This window comes from Pelmatolapia mariae, linkage group LG12 (assembly GCF_036321145.2).
Source record: "Pelmatolapia mariae isolate MD_Pm_ZW linkage group LG12, Pm_UMD_F_2, whole genome shotgun sequence".
Classification (NCBI taxonomy): domain Eukaryota; kingdom Metazoa; phylum Chordata; class Actinopteri; order Cichliformes; family Cichlidae; genus Pelmatolapia; species Pelmatolapia mariae.
The window spans coordinates 36746241-36770274 of record NC_086237.1 but is presented as its reverse complement, the minus strand read 5'-3'; the positions used below and the strand labels follow the sequence as shown (position 1 = coordinate 36770274).

At 39.7% G+C, this 24034-nt stretch overlaps 2 protein-coding genes across 2 annotated transcripts; one reads left to right on the top strand and one right to left on the bottom strand.

Annotated features, from left to right (window-relative positions):
• Nucleotides 1-18269: 18269 nt before the first annotated feature.
• On the bottom strand, nt 18270-19691 carry LOC134638362 (zinc-binding protein A33-like). The gene has a single exon (XM_063488869.1). The coding sequence runs from the start codon at nt 19689-19691 to the stop codon at nt 18270-18272; it is 1422 nt and encodes a 473-aa protein (XP_063344939.1).
• Nucleotides 19692-22655: 2964 nt separating this feature from the next.
• On the top strand, nt 22656-23831 carry LOC135933692 (nuclear factor 7, brain-like). The gene has a single exon (XM_065471817.1). It carries the CDS (start codon nt 22656-22658, stop codon nt 23829-23831), a length of 1176 nt encoding a protein of 391 aa, XP_065327889.1.
• The last annotated feature ends 203 nt before the right edge of the window (nt 23832-24034 follow it).

The following is a 24034-nucleotide window of genomic DNA, read 5'->3' as shown; positions in this document are numbered from 1 at the left end:
CGCCCGACTCACCGCTCCTGTGTCAGCGAAGAGCAGGCACACTTTGCTCCCCCCCCTCTTGTGTTTGGATGTTGCGCCGTCACGTGACGTGACTTAAACACTTTGGGGGTTGTTAAGTTGTTTACATATTATTTATATTTTCACCAGTTGTTTTTGTTGTTGAGAATTTTATTTGTAATTTCTGTATTATAGTTTCTCAAAAGTATTTGTTTGTTTTAATTTTTTTTATTTAAAAAAAACTGATAATAAAGCATTTTCTATTTAATTATAAACTTTGTCCTAATTATGTCCTGGATTTTAACTATTTAATAATAAAAAAGGAAACATCACAAAAAACACTTAAGGTCATGAAAATTAATTGAGATTTAGTAATTCAATGACACATCCACCTTATTTATTAAAAAGTATCAGTATCGGTACTTGGTATCGGATCGATACCAAAATATGCAGTATAGCACACCACTAGTAATTAATCAAAAATGTATAAAATATAATGTATAAAATATAAAACATGAAGCAACAATACAGCAGTATAAAGGGGAAGCCAAAAGTTCAATTAAAGCGGGCTACCTCTGAGTTTTAACCTACTTAAGTACAGTATAGAGTAAATGTACTTAGTTACACTCTACCACGGAACATAGAATGTTCACTCTTCTGCCCTTGGGACGAAAGCTCAGAAGTGTGAAATCTAGAACATCCCAACTCAACAACTCCTTCTTCCCCACTGCTATCAGACTCTTGAACAGCTGACCTAACAGTAATAATAATTTTTGCACATCAGGTCATCTTGCATATTAAACTCATAGCTCTTTTGCACACAGATCTATTTCACACTTAAATTTTCTCTTCATTTATTTAAATAAATGTAAATAAATAGGAGGTCCATGACATGTTTAACTGGTGGTGGGTGGTCACATGTTTGAGCCTTTGATTTCTTTTTTAATTTTCTGGTGCTTCATTGACTGAAAAAAGTGGTGAAATTTCTTTTTTCTTCTTGAAGCAGTATTTCTACAAGAAATTAGTAAAATTCTCAAAAGACAAAAACCTTTCACAATAATTACTACACTGTAAAAAAAAATATTGTAGAATTTACGGTGAATTACTGGCAGCTGTGGTTGCCAGAATTTCACCGTGAAAAATAAATTGTAAATGTAGAACACAAAACGGTATCTTATTTTGGTAACCTTAAATTTCACAGTAAATAATAATTATTTTTTTTTACAGTAAATGACTGAATTTAAACATAAATTCATGTGAAAACAACAGACATTCCGTTAACCTGATTACAGTCTTACTTTGTTAAATATAGTGAAACTGTATAAAATAATACGGTATCATACCTAAAAAGTTGAATATTACGGTAAATTACTGGCAGCTGTGGTTGCCAGAATTTCACCGTGGAAAATATAGTGATAATGTAGAATATATAACGGTATACTTTGTTGATAAATGTAAAATTCACAATAAAGAATCATAAACCTGTTCATGGTAACTCATGTAAAAGCAACAAACACTCCATTAACCTGATTACAGTTTTGCATTGTAAAATACAGTGAAACTGTATAAAATAAATATTAAAAAGTTGAATATTACAGTAAAATACTGGCAGCTGTGGTTGCCAGAATTTCACCGTGGAAAATATAGTGATAATGCAGAATACATAACGGTTTACTTGTTCGTAAATGTAAAATTCACAGTGAACTTTGGTTTTTGTGCAATTATTACATTGAAATAAAAAACTAATATAAAGTAAACCAGTTAAAATACATTTTAATAAGCTTGTTTACCGTCTCCTATTGACAAAGCACAGAAGAGCTGTATAATACAAAACATGCCTTTTTATTCAAAAGTTCATATTTACACGAAATTATTGGCAGCTGTTGTAGCCAGAATGTCGTCTAAAAAAAATAAGGTCCAACAAATGAGGTAATAAACATAATAGGGCTAACTGGCATAAAACTTACATTCTTTGACTTTTTGTTATAATTTGCTATAAATATTAATAAAAACCAGTAGAGACAATGATTAAATTAAACAGTTGACATCCATCCATCCATTCGCTTCCACTTATCCTTTTTCAGGGTCGCGGCGCTGGAGCCTATCCCAGCTTTCATAGGGCGAGAGGCGGGGTACACCCTGGACAAGTCGCCAGTCTGTCACAGGACTAACACACAGGGACAGACAACCATTCGCACCTATGGGCAATTTGGATTAATCAATTAACCTATCCCCACAAACTGCATGTCTTTGGACGGTGGGAGGAAGCCGGAGGGAACCCACGCAAACACGGGGAGAACATGCAAACTCCACACAGAAAGACCCCGGCCTGATGGTGGAATTGAACTCAGGACCTTCTTGCTGTGCAGCAACAGTGCTAACCACCGTGCTGCCCTAAACAGTTAATACTTAATAATCAAATTAATGACTAAAAAGGCACTGATCTAATTAATATCAAACTTAAAACAACCAAAAACAAATAAGTACATAATAAACAGTCAAACAAAATTTAAAACACTTGATACTTGCAGTGGTTGGCAAAGTTTCTTTTTATCCAGATTGATCGTAGAGGGCTTTCAAAACAGTCTCTGATGGTGTCTGAGGAACTGGAACAGGTTTTGGATTCAATGTGCTGGAGGACTTGCATGTTGTTCTTCAGATGCTCGGTGTAGATTAGCGTTCTTTCCTTGCAGTCTGAAAGCAAATACAAAGCACAATAAAGCAAACTGCCCATTTCAAAAGCAAATATACAATCTTACATCTAATAGAGCTGACACAATTAATCGTATAATGATTTACAATTGTGATGCATTGCAATGCGGAAAAAAAAGCATTCTTAATCCATTCAGAAGAAACTAATCGATTATTAAATACAGTCCCAATCAAAGGTTTAAGACCACTTGAAAAATGGCAAAAAATCATCTTTTGCATGGTTGGATCTTAACAAGGTTCCAACAACATGCAACAAGCAGAAATGGCAGTGAGACAAAACATTTAACTTACATTTCACAAACTTAAACTGGGACAGGCTGTTTTACAGCTGATCAAATGTTTAGGACCACATGCCTTTAAAAGGTCAAATCTGTGCAAAACTGTGGATTCATTGTCATTTTCTGTCAGGTAGTCAGACTGTCAGGATGTTCTGATGGCAAAAGCAAAAAAACTTTCCTTTTTGAACATGGTCGGCTTGTTGAACTGCATAAGTACGGTCTCTCACAGCGCGCCATCGCTGCTGACGTGGGATGCAGTTAAGACGGTCATTTGTTAAATAATCCTGGGGGTTATGGAATAAAAACGTGAAGTGGAAGACCTAAAAAAATCCTCAACCCGAATTAAGGCCAATTGCACCCCCATAACCATCAAATGGCATCTGAGACTGAAGGGCTTCAAAAACTAATTCTCTGATGAGAAAAAAATATAACCTTTTTTTTCTCCTTTAAAAAAAATGCAACCTTGATGGTCCTGATGGTTTCCAACCTTACTGGCATGACAAGCAGATCCCACCTGAGATGTTTTCTTCGGCCTACAGAGGAGGGGGTGCCACAATGATTGGGGAGATCCTTTTTCCTTCAGTGGAACAATGAAGCTTCAGGAGGTGCAGGGGTGTCAAAAGGCTGCTGGCTATGTCCAGATGTTGCAGAGAGCATCCGTGATGGCTGAGGGCCCTCATTTGTGTGGTAACGACTGGGTTTTTCAACAGGACAACGCTACAGTACACAATGCCCACAGGACAAAGGACTTCTTCCAGGAGAATAACATCACTCTTTTGGACCATCCTGCGTCTTTCCCTGATCTAAATCCAACTGAGAATGGACAACAGTTCCAGACAGTAGACACCCTTCGTGTGGCCATCTTCACCACTTGGAGAAATGTTCCCACTCACCTCATGGAAACGCTTGCATGAAGTGATCAACAAGAACAGCGGACCAATTAATTACTGAGTTCAAGTTTGAAACTTTCTGTTTTGAGGGTTTACCAATGCTTTTTGGAGGTGTGGTCCTAAAACTTTGATCAGCTGTAATCACCTGTTTCAGTTTAAGCGTTGTTTTTGATAAATTGCATGCTCAAAAAATGTTTTGCCTTACTCCTATTTCTTCTTGTTGCATGTTGAAGCTCTACTTGGAACCTTGTTAAGATCCAACCATGCAAAATATGATTTTTTGCCATTTTTCAAATGGTCTAAAACTTTTGATCAGGACTGTACAACCTAAAAATAACAGCAATTTGTTTTCTTCAGCCACATACATCACAGTGGACCAACAAGTGCAGTTTGTGTTCAGACAAGTTTTGAGCAATAAAAAAAGTAGCTTATATGTAACCTCCTTTATTTGTTGATGAAAAGAAACAAACTGAAATGAAGTTATCATGATGCAATGGGAAAAAAATATATATTTTTCAGCGCAAAATGTCTGTAGTTTTCTAATAAAATCTCTGTTACTGAGCCTCACAGGTCCTTTTCTTCTGCTGCTGCGCATCACATGCCAGCAGTATCTTCGTAAAAGCGCGATTCATTTGCAGTCTGGATGCAGTGGGGTAAAAATCATCTGCTCCATCTTCCATTCCACCACATCATCAATTATGAGAGGCAACAGCTTTAAAAAGTTCCAGTTTTGTATTAACTGTGCTGAGAGTTTGTTTGAGGACTGATCTCACACGGCTTTGAAGAGGTATCAGAGTCAGAGTATTTAAGCTGTTTAATGCTCCAATTCAGAATGGAGTAGGTGAACCATTTGTTTTTTTCACAAAAAAATTTAAGAAACAGCACAACATCATGTGACAAAATGCCATAAAATCTTGTGTCCTAATCAAAATGGCAAACCTGGCTGACAGATGTGAAAATATTTTAAACAGTTGAAAACTGACTCAAACTTTACTCCTTCTATATCTGGTGTACCTTCAGTCTTGAGGTGTTCAACAGGAGAGTTGTACATCTCTATGGTGCATTCTGCTCCACACTGATTTGGATCACCACCCTGAAAAACAGATTAAACAGTATCTACAGAAATGTTGTGTACGACTAAAGCAGAAGCCACCAGTGCAACGTGAGCCCAAATTATTTCCAGCATGCAAAACAAGGTTCCTTTAACTACAGTTTCCATAACCTAAAGGATTAACAACTTCAAAGGCATCTTGGTATAGCAGTAGTTTGAAACATAATGGATTTTGGTTAAAAAAAAAAAAAAAGAATTACTACTTTTGAATATCTGACCATCACTAATGTCACACAGTACATCTGATGAAGACTTAGCTGATTGCTCACCTGTTACACATATCTGGATCCCTTGACCGCCTCACAAAGCTTGGAAATACCCTCATCAGATAATGTTGTTTATGTTTTAAGATGTGTGGTGAGCTTATTCAGAGTATATGACTGACCCAACTCATATATTTTTTAAAATTTCCTCTACAATGGTCAGGATGGCAGAAGCAGGTCGCAATGAAATACATAACCCCTCAGTGACTTCACTGACTTGGCACAGAAATCAAAAAGGAACTTTGCCTTTAGCTGCTCCTGCTAAATTAAACTGGTGTTTGTTTCACAGTAAAGCTAGCTAAAATCTTCAACCTGCTGCATTAGCATGAACTTTCCAGAAAACTAAACAGGACTGAAGGCAAAGCCTGTGACAGAGGAACGCTTTCAATGCAACAAGAAAACTGACCAAGCGAACTATGGTTACAGCTGATATACGTTTCAAGTCTAATGATATACTTACATTGAAACAGAAGGTTGTTGGTTCAGCGCAGGGTGCTGCTGGGCTCCTTTGCTGAGCAGGAGTCTGTCAGGTCTGGAGAGCCAGGTGCTCTTGGGGGTCTGGACCGTTAGAAGTGGCGCTATCTTCTTCTTCGTTGGTTTGGCGGACTACACGCTTCCAAGGAGTATTGGTGCCCTCTGCTGTTGCAGTACCTCAAAGTCAGACAGCTATTTCTGACAACATAGTACCCTCCTCGTCTAAGTTTTATATATATATAAATATATATATATAGGTGACGGTTTACACACGTGATGCATTTTCTCCCAAACGTGCAAGGAAACTGATTGTTACAGCACCAATTTATTAACATTATTTCATTATTTTTTTGTCTCCAAAAGTTGAATCTGTTCATCTGCACGTAGCGTTTTGTGGGAGAAATGTTTCGTCACTCATCCAAGTGACTTCTTCAGTCTCCAAGTGACGAAACGTTTCTCCCACAAAACGCTACGTCCAGATGAACAGATTCAACTTTTGGAGATTTACTTTCCTGGATGATTGAGAATGCATCAAGACATTATTTTTTTGTATTTCATTTTGATCAATTAATTTTAATTTCAGCAGGTGGTATCACACTCAAACAGACTGAACAGTGGTAAATCCATGATTTAAACCTCCCTATACCACAAAATATTGTTTTTTCATTGTAAATAGCTGTGTTATACTTGGTGAGACTCCAGAACTTAAAGAAATATACATATTTTTTTATTATTAGTAATTGTTTGTATGTACTGTTAACATATACTGTTTTATCAAACAGCCTGAGCTTGTTAATATTAAAAACATTTCACCGTAATTTTCACATTAATTCTAACAATGTTTTGACATTTTGTTAAAATTAAAATTACGGTATGTTTTAGGTAATTAATATACAGTTGTAAAACGTAAATTCAAATGAAAAAAGCAGGAAAGATTGTCATTCATACAGAGTTATTATGTAAATTGTAGGGTGATTAATTGTAAATAATGTTACAGATTTTTCCTGTGGTTTTCAAATACAATGGGCCATATTACAGTACATTAATATATTTTCAACATATTAGCAGTGTAAAAATAAAAGCAAATCACCGTTTTTCAATTTACAGAAATGTAATGTCCATATTACAATCAATTACTCTTTTTAATTTAATGGTAATTTACCGTTGCCATTTTACAGTTATTAACTGTAATTTTTATGTACATTTCTTACAGTGTACAAAAAATGGTAAATAAATCACTCACAGCTGTTAACCTATACAATATCTCAGATTTTAATATCAAATGTCTTAGTATTACCAGCTTTAAAAAGACAAGAGTATGGTAAGAGTTTTTATCAGTGAAAGTGTCTCTGTGAGTGTAGATGTGAGTCATGTCTTCAGGTTAACAGAAGGACACCTCCCCCCGTCACAGTCCAGCTGGACTCTGATCCTCTGGAGATGTTACATTATAGTGACAGTGTGACCAATATATTTTTTTATATTTATTATATTCATATATAATATATATAATTATATATAAATTACATATAAACATATATAATCTATAATTAGGGCCCGAGCACAAAAGTGCGAAGGCCCTATTGTATCTGCTCCGTTTCTTATTATTAGGGCCCGAGCACCGAGAGTGCGAAGGCCCTATTGTATCTGCTCCGTTTCTTATTATTATTATTATTATTATTATTATTATTATTATTATTATTATTCAGGCAAAACAAGGGCCTTTTTGAGGGCCTAAACATGCTCAAAAACTCATGAAATTTTGCACACATGCCAGGTCTGGTGAAAAATTTTGTATTTTAATGGTTTTACACATGAGCACTAGGAAATGGCTCTGTAGCGCCACCTATGCCTTGTTAAATGCAGCCCTACGAACACATCGTTTGAGCTACATGTATGAAATTTGGCACACATGTGTATCATGCCAAGGCGAACAAAAAAGTCAGTGGGCCCATTGACGCAAACCCAACAGGAAGTCCGCAATTTAGAGGTGAAGGTGACATTTTGACTCTAATTTTGCCATTTCCATGCCTCGAACTTTTTCGAACTCCTCCTTGGGATTTGGATGTATAAGCTTCATATTTGGTCAGTGTCAACTACACACCTGGGCGATGTTAAATTGCGGAGCTTTTGAGTTTTCATGATACGGTGAGCCCGTGGCGCCATGGCGAATTTTGATGACTCGCCATGAAAATCTTATTGCCTCTCAAACTGTCATACATGGTCCGACCTGGACCAAAGAGCAGATATATGATAAGGCTCCACCCCTGAACATATTTCAACTGCCATATTTGACACCAGGGACAGCGCCACCTAGTGGCAACAGGAAATGTCATGTTTTACACTTTGGTGTACAGTATTGTTATGGGTGACATCTGAAGCCTGAAATTTCTCCAGGAAAGCCTTAAGGAGTTGGTCTTGGCTTACAGTGAAAACTGTGAGTTTTCGCGAAAGGGTGTGACCCCAGCAGCATGGCGAACATTGATGTCTCGCCATGAAGAAACAAATTAGTGTAACTCAATGAAATCCAAACTGATCAGAACCAGACTTTACAGGCATGATGTCAAACCCGCCCTGAACAGATTGATGTGCCCATTGTCAGGAATACGTAGAGCGCCACCTAGTGGCAACAGGAAATGTCATGTCTTTCATTTTGTTGTACTGATTTTCAAAGGTTCATCGTGGCCACCTCAAAAGTGGTGAATATCACCATCAGCCCCTCTTGATGCTTCAGTGAGAAAATTGTGACTTTAAACTGAACGGCGCACCCTGGTGGCAACGCTGTTCACCATGACCATTGAAGTGGCTTTTGAGAGGCTTGGAAAGTTTGAAAAGTCTTCAAATTTGGCGCACACCTCCAATGTGATGAGCGCTTTCTTGTTATTTTACCATTTTCATTGAATAGCCCAAAATGGCTCCACTGCGCCCCCTACAAAATTTCAAAACAACAGCCCCTGCTCTGTGTTTTATGTATGAGTCTGAAACCTGGTAAGCTTATGGAAGATCTCAAGATGTACAAAAAAGTCTCTTGGAGCAATATCCCAAATCCAACAGGAAGTCAGCCATTTTGAAATTAATGTGTGATTTTGGCGACAATTTCCCTTCTTTTCATTGACCGTTCTTTGACGAACTCCTCCAAGGGATTTCATCATATTGACCCAATCTCCAGTGTGTGGAATCTAAAGACCTTTGTGATGTTAAATTGCGAAGCTTTTTACGTTCAGGGAAACGGGGTGGTCATGGCGGCACGTGGAGTTTCAATCACTCGCCAAAAAGCAGCAATCTGCTGTCACTCAAAAATACAATGTCCAATCTCTCCCAAAGGTCGCAGGCGTGATGAGATTCGAGCACAAAAATATTTGTTATGCCATTTGTCAGTAATGGTTAGAGTGCCACCTAGTGGGATGACTATAATCATGACTGAATGAGATGAAATTTTAGCTGGTGGTTAAATGCATGAATTCCATCAATGTGACATGAGATCGGATGTGCTGGTTGTAGGTGTTGGGCGTGGCTCGACATGCCGGGGTGCGAGGGCCCTCATAACGCTGCTTGCAGCTTTAATTATTAGGGCCCGAGCACCGAGAGTGCGAAGGCCCTATTGTATCTGCTCCGTTTCTTATTATTAGGGCCCGAGCACCGAGAGTGCGAAGGCCCTATTGTATCTGCTCCGTTTCTTATTATTATTATTATTATTATTATTATTATTATTATTATTATTATTATTATTATTATTCAGGCAAAACAAGGGCCTTTTTGAGGGCCTAAACATGCTCAAAAACTCATGAAATTTTGCAGACATGCCAGGACTGGTGAAAAATTTTGTATTTTAATGGTTTTACACATGAGCACTGGGAAATGGCTCTGTAGCGCCACCTATGCCTTGTTAAATGCAGCCCTACGAACACATCGTTTGAGCTACATGTATGAAATTAGGCACACATGTGTATCATGCCAAGACGAACAAAAAAGTCAGTGGGACCATTGACGCAAACCCAACAGGAAGTCCGCAATTTAGAGGTGAACGTGACATTTTGGGTCTAATTTTGCCATTTCCATGCCTCGAACTTTTTCGAACTCCTCCTTGGGATTTGGTCATATAAGCTTCATCTTTGGTCAGTGTCAACTACACACCTGGGCGATGTTAAATTGCGGAGCTTTTGAGTTTTCGGGATACGGTGAGGCCGTGGCGCCACGGCGAATTTCGATGACTCGCCATGAAAATCTTATTGTCTCTCATTTTGTCATACATGGTCCGACGTAGACCAAAGAGCACACATGTGATAAGGCTCCACCCCTGAACATATTTCAACTGCCATATTTGACACCAGGGAGAGCACCACCTAGTGGGAACAGGAAATGTCATGTTTTACACTTTGGTGTACAGTATTGTTATGGGTGACATTTGCAGCCTCAAATTTCTCCAGGAAAGCCTTAAGGAGTTGGTCTTGGGTTATAGTGAAAAGTGTGAGTTTTCACAAAAGGGTGTGACCCCAGCAGCATGGCGAACATTGATGTCTCGCCATGAAGAAACAAATTAGTGTAACTCAATGAAATCCAATCTGATCCGTACTAGACTTTACAGGCATGATGTCAGACCCGCCCTGAACAGATTGATGTGCCCATTGTCAGGAATACCTAGAGCGCCACCTAGTGGCACCAGGAAATGTCATGTCTTACATTTTGTTGTACTGATTGTCACAGGTTCATCGTGGCCACCTGAAAAGCGGTGAATATCACCATCAGTCCCTCGTGATGCTTCAGTGAGAAAATTGTGACTTTAAACTAAACGGCGCACCCTGGTGGCAACGCAGTTCACCATCAAAGTTGAAGTGGATTTTGAGGGGCTTGGAAAGTTTAAAAAGTCTTGAAATTTGGCGCACACCTCCAATGTGATGAGGGCTATCTTATTATGTGGTCATTTTCACTGAATACCGCAAAATGGCTCCAGAGCGCCCCCTACAAAATTTCAAAACAACAGCCCCTGCTCTGTGGTTTATGTATGAGTCTGAAACCTGGTAAGCTTATAGGAGATATCAAGATGTACAAAAAAGTCTCTTGGAGCAATATCCCAAATCCAACAGGAAGTCAGCGATTTTAAAATGAATGTGTAATTTTGGCGACATTTTCCCTTCTTTTCAGGCCCCGTTCTTTGACGAACTCCTCCAAGGGATTTCATCATATTGACCCAATCTCCAGTGTGTGGAATCTAAAGACCTTTGTGATGTTAAATTGCGAAGCTTTTTACGTTCAGGGAAACGGGGTGGTCATGGCGGCACGTGGAGTTTCAATCACTCGCCAAAAAGCAGTAATCTGCTGTCACTCAAAAACACAATGTTCAATCTTTCCCAAAGGTCGCAGGTGTGATGAGACCAGAGCTCGGAAATGTTTGTTATGCCATTTGTCATTAATGGTTAGAGCGCCACCTAGTGGTACGACTATAATCATGACTGAATGAGATGAAATGTTAGCTGGTGGTTAAATGCATGAATTTCATCAATGTGACATCAGATCGGACGTGCTTGTTTTAGGTGTTGGGCGTGGCTCGACGCGCTGGGGGTGCGAGGGCCCTCATAACGCTGCTTGCAGCTTTAATTATTATTATTATTATTATTCAGGCAAAACAAGGGCCTTTTTGAGGGCCTGAACATGCTCAAAAACTCATGAAATTTTGCACACATGCCAGGTCTGGTGAAAAATTTTGTATTTTATTGGTTTTACACATGAGCACTTGGAAATGGCTCTGTAGCGCCACCTATGTGTTGTTAAATGCAGCCCTATGAACACATCGTTGGAGCTACATATATGAAATTTGGCACACATGTGTATCATGCCAAGACGAACAAAAAAGCCTGTGGGCCCATTGATGCAAACCCAACAGGAAGTCTGCCATTTTGGATTGAAGGTGACATTTTGGCTCTAATTTTGCCATTTCCATGCCTCGAACTTTTTCGAACTCCTCCTTGGGATTTGGTTGTATAAGCTTCATATTTGGTCAGTGTCAACTACACACCTGGGCCATGTTAAATTGCGGAGCTTTTGAGTTTTCGCGATACGGTGAGGCCGTGGCGCCACGGCGAATTTCGATGACTCGCCATGAAAATCTTAATGCTTCTCATTCTGTCATACATGGTCCGACGTGGACCAAAGAGCACACATATGATAAGGCTCCACCCCTGAACATATTTCAACTGCCACATTTGACCTCAGGGACAGCGCCACCTAGTGGGAAGAGGAAATGTCATGTTTTACACTTTGGTGTACAGTATTGTGATCGGTGACATCTGCAGCCTCAAATTTCTCCAGGAAAGCCTTAAGGAGTTGGTCTTGGGTTACAGTGAAAACTGTGAGTTTTCGCGAAAGGGGGTAACCCCAACAGCATGGCGAACATTGATGTCTCGCCATGAAGAAACAAATTAGTGTAACTCAATGAAATCCAATCTGATCAGAACCAGACTTTACAGGCATGATGTCAGACCCGCCCTGAACAGATTGATGTGCCCATTGTCAGGAATACGTAGAGCGCCACCTAGTGGCCCAGGAAATGTCATGTCTTTCATTTTGTTGTACTGATTTTCACAGGTTCATCGTGGCCACCTGAAAAGCGGTGAATATCACCATCAGTCCCTCGTGATGCTTCAGTGAGAAAATTGTGACTTTAAACTGAACGGCGCACCCTGGTGGTAACCCAGTTCACCATGGCCATTGAAGTGGCTTTTGAGGGGCTTGGAAAGTGTGAAAAGTCTTAAAATTTGCCGCACACCTCCAATGTGATGAGGGCTTTGTTGTTTTGTGATCACTTTCCTTGAATAGCGCAAAATGGCTCCAGAGCGCCCCCTACAAAATTTCAAAACAACAGCCCCTGCTCTGTGTTTTATCTATGAGTCTGAAACCTGGTGAGCTTATGGGAGATGTCAAGATGTACAAAAAAGTCTCTTGGAGCAATATCCCAAATCCAACAGGAAGTCAGCCATTTTAAAATGAATGTGTAATTTTGTCGACATTTTCACCTCTTTTCAGGCACCGTTCTTTGACGAACTCCTCCAAGGGATTTCATCACATTGGCGCGATCTCCTGTGTGTGGAATCTAAAGACCTTTGTGATGTTAAATTGCGAAGCTTTTTACGTTCAGGGAAACGGGGTGGTCATGGCGGTACATGGAGTTTCAATCACTCGCCAAAAAGCAGTAATCTGCTGTCAGTCAAAAACACAATGTCCAATCTCTCCCAAAGGTCGCAAGCGTGATGAGACTCGAGCTCGGAAATGTTTGTTATGCCATTTGTCAGTAATGGTTAGAGTGCCACCTAGTGGGATGACTATAATAATGGTTGAATGAGATGAAATTTTAGCTGGTGGTTAAATGCATGAATTCCATCAATGTGACATCAGATCGGAAGCGCTGGTTTTAGGTGTTGGGCTTGGCTCGACGTGCTGGGGTGCGAGGGCCCTCATATCGCTGCTTGCAGGTTTAATTATTATTATTAGGGCCCGAGCACCGAGAGTGCGAAGGCCCTATTGTATCTGCTCCGTTTCTTCTTCTTCTTCTTCTTCTTATTATTATTATTATTATTATTATTATTATTATTATTCAGGCAAAACAAGGGCCTTTTTGAGGGCCTAAACATGCTCAAAAACTCATGAAATTTTGCACACATGCCAGGTCTGGTGAAAAATTTTGTATTTTAATGGTTTTACACATGAGCACTGGGAAATGGCTTTGTAGCGCCACCTATGTGTTGTTAAATGCAGCCCTACGAACACATCGTTGGAGCTACATGTATGAAATTTGGCACACATGTGTATCATGCCAAGACGAACAAAAAAGTCTGTGGGCCCATTGACGCAAACCCAACAGGAAGTCCGCAATTTAGAGGTGAAGGTGACATTTTGACTCTAATTTTGCCATTTCCATGCCTCGAACTTTTTCGAACTCCTCCTTGGGATTTGGTCGTATAAGCTTCATATTTGGTCAGTGTCAACTACACACCTGGGCCATGTTAAATTGCGGAGCTTTTGAGTTTTCGCGATACGGTGAGGCCGTGGCGCCACGGCGAATTTCGATGACTCGCCATGAAAATCTTAATGCTTCTCATTCTGTCATACATGGTCCGACGTGGACCAAAGAGCACACATATGATAAGGCTCCACCCCTGAACATATTTCAACTGCCACATTTGACCTCAGGGACAGCGCCACCTAGTGGGAAGAGGAAATGTCATGTTTTACACTTTGGGGTACAGTATTGTGATCGGTGACATCTGCAGCCTCAAATTTCTCCAGGAAAGCCTTAAGGAGTTGGTCTTGGGTTACAGTGAAAACTGTGAGTTTTCGCGAAAGGGGGTAACCCCAGCAGCATGGCGAACATTGATGTCTCGCCATGAAGAAACAAATTAGTGTAACTCAATGAAATCCAATCTGATCAGAACCAGACTTTACAGGCATGATGTCAGACCCGCCCTGAACAGATTGATGTGCCCATTGTCAGGAATACGTAGAGCGCCACCTAGTGGCCCAGGAAATGTCATGTCTTTCATTTTGTTGTACTGATTTTCACAGGTTCATCGTGGCCACCTGAAAAGCGGTGAATATCACCATCAGTCCCTCGTGATGCTTCAGTGAGAAAATTGTGACTTTAAACTGAACGGCGCACCCTGGTGGCAACGCAGTTCACCATGAACAATGAAGTGGCTTTTGAGGGGCTTGGAAAGTTTAAAAAGTCCTGAAATTTGGCGTACACCTCCAATGTGATGAGGGCTTTCAGGTTCTCTCATCACGTTCATTGAATAGCGCAAAATGGCTCCACAGCGCCCCCTACAATATTTCAAAACATCAGCCCTCGCTCTGTGTTTCATCTATGAGTCTGAAACCTGGTAAGCTTATGGAAGATATCAAGATGTACAAAAAAGTCTCTTGGAGCAATATCCCAAATCCAACAGGAAGTCAGCCATTTTAAAATTAATGTGTAATTTTGGCGACATTTTTACCTCTTTTAAGGCACCGTTCTTTGACGAACTCCTCCAAGGGATTTCATCATATTGCCGCAATCTCCAGTGTGTGGAATCTAAAGACCTTTGTGATGTTAAATTGCGAAGCTTTTTACGTTCAGGGAAACGGGGTGGTCATGGCGGCACGTGGAGTTTCAATCACTCGCCAAAAAGCAGTAATCTGCTATCACTCAAAAACACAATGTCCAATCTCTCCCAAAGGTCGCAGGCGTGATGAGACTCGAGCTCGGAAATGTTTGTTATGCCATTTGTCAGTAATGGTTAGAGCGCGACCTAGTGGGACGACTATAATAATGGTTGAATTAGATGAAATGTTAGCTGGTGGTTAAATGCATGAATTCCATCAATGTGACATCAGATCGGACGCACTGGTTTTAGGTGTTGGGCTTGGCTCGACGTGCTGGGGTGCGAGGGCCCTCATATCGCTGCTTGCAGCTTTAATTATTATTATTATTATTACGGCAAATGAATCGGCCTTTTGAGGGCCTAAACATGCTCAAAAACTCATGAAATTTTGCACACGCGTCAGGTCTGGTGAAAATTTACGTATTTTAATGTCCGTAGACATGTCCAGGGAAAATTGGCTCAGTAGCGCCACCTAGAAAAATGAAAAACGCGAGCCCCCGAGATGGGTATGACCTACATGTATGAAAGTTGGCACACATATCTAACGTTAGGAGACGCACAAAAAAGTCTATTATGGCCATGTCCTAAACCCAACAGGAAGTCCGCCATTTGGAAGTGAACGTGACATTTTGGCTCTAATTTTGCCATTTCCATGCCTCGAACTTTTTCGAACTCCTCCTTGGGATTTGGTCGTATAAGCTTCATCTTTGGTCAGTGTCAACTACACACCTGGGCCATGTTAAATTGCGGAGCTTTTGAGTTTTCACGATACTGTGAGGCCGTGGCGCCACGGCGAATTCCGATGACTCGCCATGAAAATCTTAGTGCCTCTCATTCTGTCATACATTGTCCGATCTGGACCAAAGAGCACACATATGATAAGGCTCCAGCGTTGAACAAATTTCAACTGCTATATTTGACACCAAGGAGAGCGCCACCTAGTGGGAACAGGAAATGTCATGTTTTACACTTTGGGGTACAGTATTGTGATGGGTGACATCTGCAGCCTCAAATTTCTCCAGGAAAGCCTTAAGGAGTTGGTCTTGGGTTACAGTGAAAACTGTGACTTTTCGCGAAAGGGTGTGACCCCAGCAGCATGGCGAACAATGATGTCTCGCCATGAAGAAACAAATTAGTATAACTCAATGAAATCCAGTCTGATCAGTACCAGCCTTTACAGGCATGATGTCAGACCCGCTCTGAACAGATTGATGTGCCTATTGTCAGGAATACCTAGAGCGCCACCTAGTGGCAACAGAAATGTCATGTCTTATATTTTGTTGCACTGATTTTCACAGGTTCATCGTGGCCACTTCAAAAGCGGTGAATATCACCATCAGTCCCTCTTGATGCTTCAGTGAGAAAATTGTGACTTTAAACTGAACGGCGCACCCTGGTGGCAACGCGGTTCACCATGAACAATGAAGTGGCTTTTGAGGGGCTTGGAAAGTTTAAAATGTCGTGAAATTTGACGCACCCCTCCAATGTGATGAGCGCGTTCTTGTTATTTTACCATTTTCATTGAATAGCGCAAAATGGCTCCACAGCGCCCCCTACAAAATTTCAAAACAACAGCCCCTGCTCTGTGTTTTATGTATGAGTCTGAAACCTGGTAAGCTTATGGGAGATATCAAGATGTACAAAAAAGTCTCTTGGAGCAATATCCCAAATCCAACAGGAAGTCAGCCATTTTGAAATTAATGTCTAATTTTGGCGACATTTTCCCCTCTTTTCAGGCCTCATACTTTGACGAACTCCTCCAAGGGGTTTCATTAGATTTACGCGATCTCCAGTGCGTGGAATCCAAAGACCTTTGTGATGTTAAATTGCGAAGCTTTTTACGTTCAGGGAAAAGGGGTGGTCATGGCGGCACGTGGAGTTTCAATCGCTCGCCAAAAAGCAGTAATCTGCTGTCACTCAAAAACACAATGTCCAATCTCTCCCAAAGGTCGCAGGCGTGATGAGACTCGACCTCGGAAATGTTTGTTATGCCATTTGCCATTAATGGTTAGAGCGCCACCTAGTGGGACGACTATAATAATGGTTGAATTAGATGAAATGTTAGCTGGTGGTTAAATGCATGAATTCCATCAATGTGACATCAGATCGGACGCACTGGTTTTAAGTGTTGGGCTTGGCTCGACGTGCTGGGGTGCGAGGGCCCTCATATCGCTGCTTGCAGCTTTAATTTATATAATGTATTTCCCACTTTGATGCACTAAACACCAGATTCAGTTTTTTGGTAAAGCAGAACACTCCTGCTTCCTGTCAACTGATGCTTTAATTAAATCCACAATGAAAGAGTTTCCATGTTAAATAAATCTGAACTAAATACAACTAATGACTGAATGTGTCTGAAATGCTGATTTTCAGTCAAACATTACAACAACAGGGTCACCTAATTTGATTTATTTCACTTCATAGAAACATTTTGTGATGCTCAATAATCGAATAGACCAGTTAAAGAATAACATTGAAAAACTTTATTAGAGGTAGAATCCTTTGTGATTCACTGAAACACTGAGACTCTGAAAGTGACATTTAAAATTCAAAATTTAAAACCTGATTATAAAACATCAGAAGATCCAAAAATCTCTCAAAGTATAAGTGACATCTGCTGCTAATTAAAGTAAAAATAAAAAAAAAACATGAGAAAGAACATTTTCAATCAGATCAATCTAGTGTAGTTACACTGATATCTGACTGAAATGAAGATCCTGCTGAAGTAAACATGTTATAATTTTATCTGTTTAAACATCTGTAACCTGCTGATGTGATACAGTTTCATAACTTTTATGTAATTTCTTAATATTTAAAGAACTTTAAAGCTCACACATGTTACAATAAAATGTTATTTAACGGAAAGCAAGATGCTGATAATCAGGAAAATTTAGATCTTTTAGTTGTAAAGTTGGTCTTGCTGATGTGACACAAGTTTAATCATTAATCCTTCTTGAAGTGTCACAGCTTTACTGAACACACTAACATCTTTCAGTATCCTGCTCCGTTTGCACACTATGTGTACGCTTATTTAAATAACTGTACAGTACTCTGCTCTGGTAACTATTGTCCATGATGTAAATATGTAAAAATTGTGCTTCTGTTCTGTGTCCTGTTCTGTTTGTATATGTGTGTTTTTGCTGCTGATACAACCAAATTTCCCCTTGTGGGACAATTAAAGGATTATTCTATTCTATTCTATTCTAACTTTGGGAAGCAAATAAATAAGCATCATTCACATTTTGACACGATCAAACTATTTGTATGAACAACATTGCATGCATTTAAAAGGAACAAGAATATGAAAAGCAAAAATTTTCATACAGAAGGCAAATTAGGCATTGGTGACTTGCAAGATTTCTATATGAAAAAGTTGCTTTTCCATATAGAAACAAACATTTTAACACCCTTCACAATCAAATCTCAGTCTGACAGATTTTGATATCAGAAGTTTTGGCGTCTCCTGCCTTTCCAACACTGAAATATGGGAAGAGTTTCTCAGTGAAGGTGTCTCTGTGAGTGTAGATGTGAGTCATGTCTTCAGGGTCATAGAAGGACACCTCCCCCCTGTCATAGTCCAGCTGGACTCTGATCCTCTGGAGACTCTTCTTCACTGTCACAGTTTGACCAGCACCATCAATGTATTTTCCATTTTTATGCAATAAACACCAGGTTCCATATTTTGGTGAAACAAAAAGCTCTCCTTTCTTGTCAACTGACTCTTTACTTAACCCCACATTCCAGGTCGGATGGTTTCCCACCTCCACCTCCCAGCTGTGTTTCCCGGACCTGAAACCCTCGGAGCCAAGAATATTAGCATATTTTGTGTTTCTCTCTGGATTATCAGGAAGCTGCTGCCATGTGTCTCCATGTCTCACACTGGTCAGATCATCAGACAGATAGAGATAGGGGTTTGCAGTGTTTGGGTCCAGAATGACAGGACTGAAGTGGACCTTCTCCTTCATCTTCTCCCACACTCTGAAGGACAGGTTGCCCAGGTGTTTGGCCACATCTATCAGTGCTCCTGAGACCAGCTGTGGATCTGACACTGAGCTCTGGGCTCTGGCTCTGCTCTGAGTGTCTTTATAACTGCTGAGGAATGGCACGCTGTGTTTCTGCAGCTCTTCTTCAACAGCAGAGATGCTGTCTGACAGAGAGGAGATCTGCTCCTCAATCATCTTCATCTCTCTGCTGATAGTCCTCCCCTTCTGCTCCTCTTCCTCCCTCAGAACTGCCAGTCTGGACTCCTCTTCCTCTTTCAGGAACTGGTGGAGCTTGTTGAACTCTGCTCTGATCTGCCTCTCTGTGGACAACAGCTGCTTCTTGGAGTACTGAATCACTTCATTGTATGTTTTCACCAATTGTTTGTATTTGTTCCTCTTGTCCTGCAGAGACTTTAAGTCAGATTTTAGATGTTTCTTTAGGACACTGACTGCTTCTTCTACAGGAACCACTTTGTGACTCTGCTGGTGAGGAAAGTCACACACAGGACACACAGCTCTCTGCTCGTCCACACAGAACAGTTTTGGCTCTTCTTCATGTTTTCTGCACACCACTGTTAATTTTTTCTCTTGCTTTTCTGTCTCAGTAAGTCCAGATTTTCTTCTTACCTCAAAGGAATCAGCCAGTTCCTTCAGAGCAAAGTTCACTCTAGGATCTCCTTTAGAGGATTTTCTTTTACAAATGGGACAGTTTGTGTTTTTTGCTTGTTCCCAGAATTGTTGCAGGCAGTTTAAACAGAAGTTGTGGTTGCAGATCAGAGTTACAGGATCTTTGAAAGTCTCTGAACACACATGGCAGCTCAGGTAGCTTTCAAGAAATGTGTCTTTCTCAGACATTTTCTCTGTTTTCAAATTTCTCTTCAAGAAAAAGAAAACTCACCAAATTGTATTTCTTTCAGCTTCTCCCTTTCAGTCCTCCAAGTAAAAGTTATAGTACTCCATTCCTGTGTCTCAGCTTCAGCAATGTTCAGTGAGATTCATAATCTGCAGTGAATTTCATCTACGTCTTTCACTAGTTAAATTTTAATTCCTAACACTCTGCTATTTACTTTTATAACCTTTAGTCATTATAGGATGTCACCTGAAACCCGTATAGTGTTACCTTTAGACTTTGAAGTTTATGGTAGACTATAATGTGATGACCTGATCAGTGTGAGAACTGTAGAAAATGTCCTTTTTCATGGTAAATGGACTTTTTCTTATATAGCGCTTATCTACTCTTCTGAGCACTCAAAGCGCTTTACACAACTTGTGCATTCACCCATTCACACCCATTCGCACAAGCACATTGTTCTAAGTGCTTTCTAAGTGGATGCATCGGAGAGCAATCTGGGGTTAGTATCTTGCTCAAGGATATTTGACATAGTGGAAGCCAGGAATCGAACCACCAACCTTCCAATCAGTAGATGACCTGCGCTACTGCCTGAGCTACAGCTACCCTACTCACAGAGTAGAAAGAAACAGTTGGAGATACTAATACAGAAAACCTGATAACATTATTAATGTTAATAGTATATTTAGTATTTTATCATCATTGATGACAGCTTTATGTGTTATAATACACTTTAATGCTCAGTGAAGTTTAGTTTTTTTTCTAAAATTATTTTTATATCATAACACATTTGTATTTATCTACACGAAATCTGCTCCTACACAAGCTGATTTTTCTTCTCTTTCTTTTCATTGGACTTTGCTTTACAGCTTTTAATATCCAGCTCATTTACATTTGACTGTCACACGATGCAATGTCATACTCACAAACTCTTTCTTCAGGCAAAGTTACTCAAATTCCAGGATCTGGTTATTTACAATACATCCATAATCTTATACAAAGCTTTTAATAAACATCTACCTGCAAATTTACAAACTATATTTGAAATTCGAGATGGGGTTTATAATGTGAGAGGCTTCAGAGAATTCAAATTACCCAGAACTCGAACAACTCGTAAAGGTTTTTGTGTGTCTGTATGTGGTGTGAAAATCTGGAACAGTCTGAGTTTACAACTGAAACAATGTAAAAATATTCATAGATTTAAATTCCTCTACAAACAGTTGGTCTGGTCACAGTATACTCAATGATGGTTTTAGTGTGCTCTGTAATGTCTGTTCTCTTACCATTGCTGGTATGGATTCCAAAAAAAAAAAAAAAAAAGTGTGTGCGTATGTATGTACATATATGTACATGTGTGTGTAGATATATATGTATGTATGTATATGTATGTGTGTTTGTTACTATGTAATTGCCTGTTACCTGTGGTAACGCAATTTATAATTAATATATTCTGTATTCAGTTATGAAGGTTCTATTTGCTGTTTGCGAGCTGCCGTTGAGATGCTTGCATGTGCCCGGGGCTGTTAATGGGTTTGTTTGGTTTGCAACGATGGGCGTAGCTGCGGGAAGTTTATTGTTTTTTGTTGATGAGTGAGTATAGGGGTGGGATTTAATAAGTTTTCTTCGTCCCACTCCTTTTCAGGCAAATTTTGTTTTTTGTTTTGTGCACTTTATGTTCAATATATGTATTTTTTGTTGTGCCTGAAATGAACAAATAAAATAAAAAATAATAAACACTAAAGTTCCTATGAACTTTCAAATAGTTGTTTGTGCTGTTAATTTACTCAGCAGTACTTTTGCAAACGATCAACAAATCCATTATTTAATATGAGTTATTGGTTTTAACCAGACATAGATGATATATAATCTACTGTAGGTAGGCATTTTTTTAACAAAGGCAGTGCATCTTAATTGTGCTTGAAGAGCTAAAAAACTTAATTAAGGCTTTCATGAATATATCCAAACTACTCATATAGAGTTTATGTATCTAAAATATTACCTTAAACATAGTTTTTTTAAAAAGAAGAAAAAAAACTTTTAGAAAGAACAAGTAAAAATGTAGGTTTTGAACAAACTGAGCACTTGGAGCAGATTTAATTTAAAATACTTTTCTTTACATACAAAGCCCTAAATGATCAGGTCTCATGTCTTACAGACCTTTTTAGTGTTTGAAAACTATGAGGAAGTTCCTTGTTTATCACAATTCACCATGTAGCATAAAAAGTGAAAGTAAAAGCATGACAAGAAAGTGGTGTAATTAAAAAAAAAAAAGTATATATTTTTTACATATATTTCCAAAACACGATTAAGTCATGTTGGACCAGACTACTTTTGGAAAATACAAATACTTTGATCTTAGATGATACTGTTAAACAATAAGACTGGACTTAATTGAGCATTATGATGTAATACAATCATACAACTATCATTAACGATGATCGAATGGAGGCTTCCCACTAATCACTTGCTAATCGCATTTTAATCTACCATAAACTTTTAATTCAGTCTAAAGGTGGCATTATACAGGTTTCAGGTCACAGCCCATTCTGTATAAAAGTTATAAAAGTAAATAGGTCGATGTTAGCTGTTAAAAATTAACCAGGGGATGATCTGGATGAAATTTAGTGCAGATTGTGAATCATCTCATTACAGCAGGTCAGAACTCAAACATAACTGATCTTACTCGGAGGACTGAGAGGGACAAGTTGCAAGAAACCAAATCTGGTGAGTTTTTTATGAGAATTTTAAGAACAAAGAAAATGGCTGGGAAACACACTTTTATCAAAAGCCACCTGAGTTGCTATGTGTGTTCAGAGACTTTCAGAGATCCTGTAACTCTGACCTGCAACCACAGCTTCTGTTCAAGCTGCCTGAAGACATTCTGGGAAAAAACAAAGAAGAGAAATTGTCCACTTTGTAAAAGAAAAGGTTCTAAAAAATGTCCTGAAGTAAACTTCCCTCTGAAGGAGATGGCTGAATCATTCGCTGAGAGACAAAAAGCTTGGACTGTATGTGGTAAACATCAAAAAGAGTCCGAACTGTTCTGTGTGGATGAAGACAGAGCTGTGTGTCCTGTCTGTGATTTTCCTCACCAGCAGAGTCACAGATTGATTCCTGTACATGCTGCCGTTTATGTTCTGAAGGAGCAGCTGAAATCTGAAATCAAGTCTCTGCAGGACAAGAGGAACAAATATAAACAAGTAGAGGAAACATACAATGAAGTGAGGGAACACATGAAGAAGCAGCTGTTGTCCACAGAGAGGCAGATCAGAGCAGAGTTCAACAAGCTCCACCAGATCCTGAAAGAGGAAGAGGAGTCCAGACTGGCAGCTCTGAGGGAGGAAGAGGAGCAGAAGGGGAAGACTATCAGCAGAGAGATGAAGATGATTGAGGAGCAGATCTCCTCTCTGTCAGACAGCATCTCTGCTGTTGAAGAAGAGCTGCAACAACACGGCGTGCCATTCCTCAGCAGTTATAAAGACACTCAGAGCAGAGCCAGAGCCCAGAGCTCAGTGTCAGATCCACAGCTGGTCTCAGGAGCACTGATAGATGTGGCCAAACACCTGGGCAACCTGTCCTTCAGAGTGTGGGAGAAGATGAAGGAGAAGGTCCACTTCAGTCCTGTCATTCTGGACCCAAACACTGCAAACCGCTGGCTCTATCTGTCTGATGAGCTGACCAGTGTGAGACGTGGAGACACAAAGCAGCAGCTTCCTGATAATCCAGAGAGATATATTAAGCACACCAATGTCCTGGGTTCTGAGGGCTTCAGGTCCGGGAAACACAGCTGGGAGGTGGAGGTGGGAGACCATCCTCGTTGGAATGTGGGTTTGGTTAAAGAGTCAGATGACAGGAAGGGAGAGCATTCTGATTCACCAAAATATGGAATCTTCTGTTTAAGAAATCGCAGTGGAAAATACACTAATGGTGTTGGTGAAACTGTGACAGTGAGGAAGAGTCTCCAGAGGATCAGAGTCCACCTGGACTATGACAGGGGGGAGGTGTCCTTCTATGACTCTGAAGACATGACTCACATCTACAGTCACAGAGACACTTTCACTGAGAAACTTTTCCCATATTTCAGTATCGGAAACAATGAAGATACTAATACCTTTGATATCAGTGTCTGCCAGACTAAGATTTAATTGTAAAGTGATTATTTTCTAACACTCTAAAAACAACCAAAAATCATCACCACATAAAATTTTGTTGTTTTGGATTTAGTAGTAAAGTATTTTATTTATTTTTAAATGTTTTGGTTGATAGTTTTAATAAAATACAAAATATTCATGTGTAGAATCGACCTAACTATTGATGTCGATATAGCAAATGACCTTGTAATTGTGTA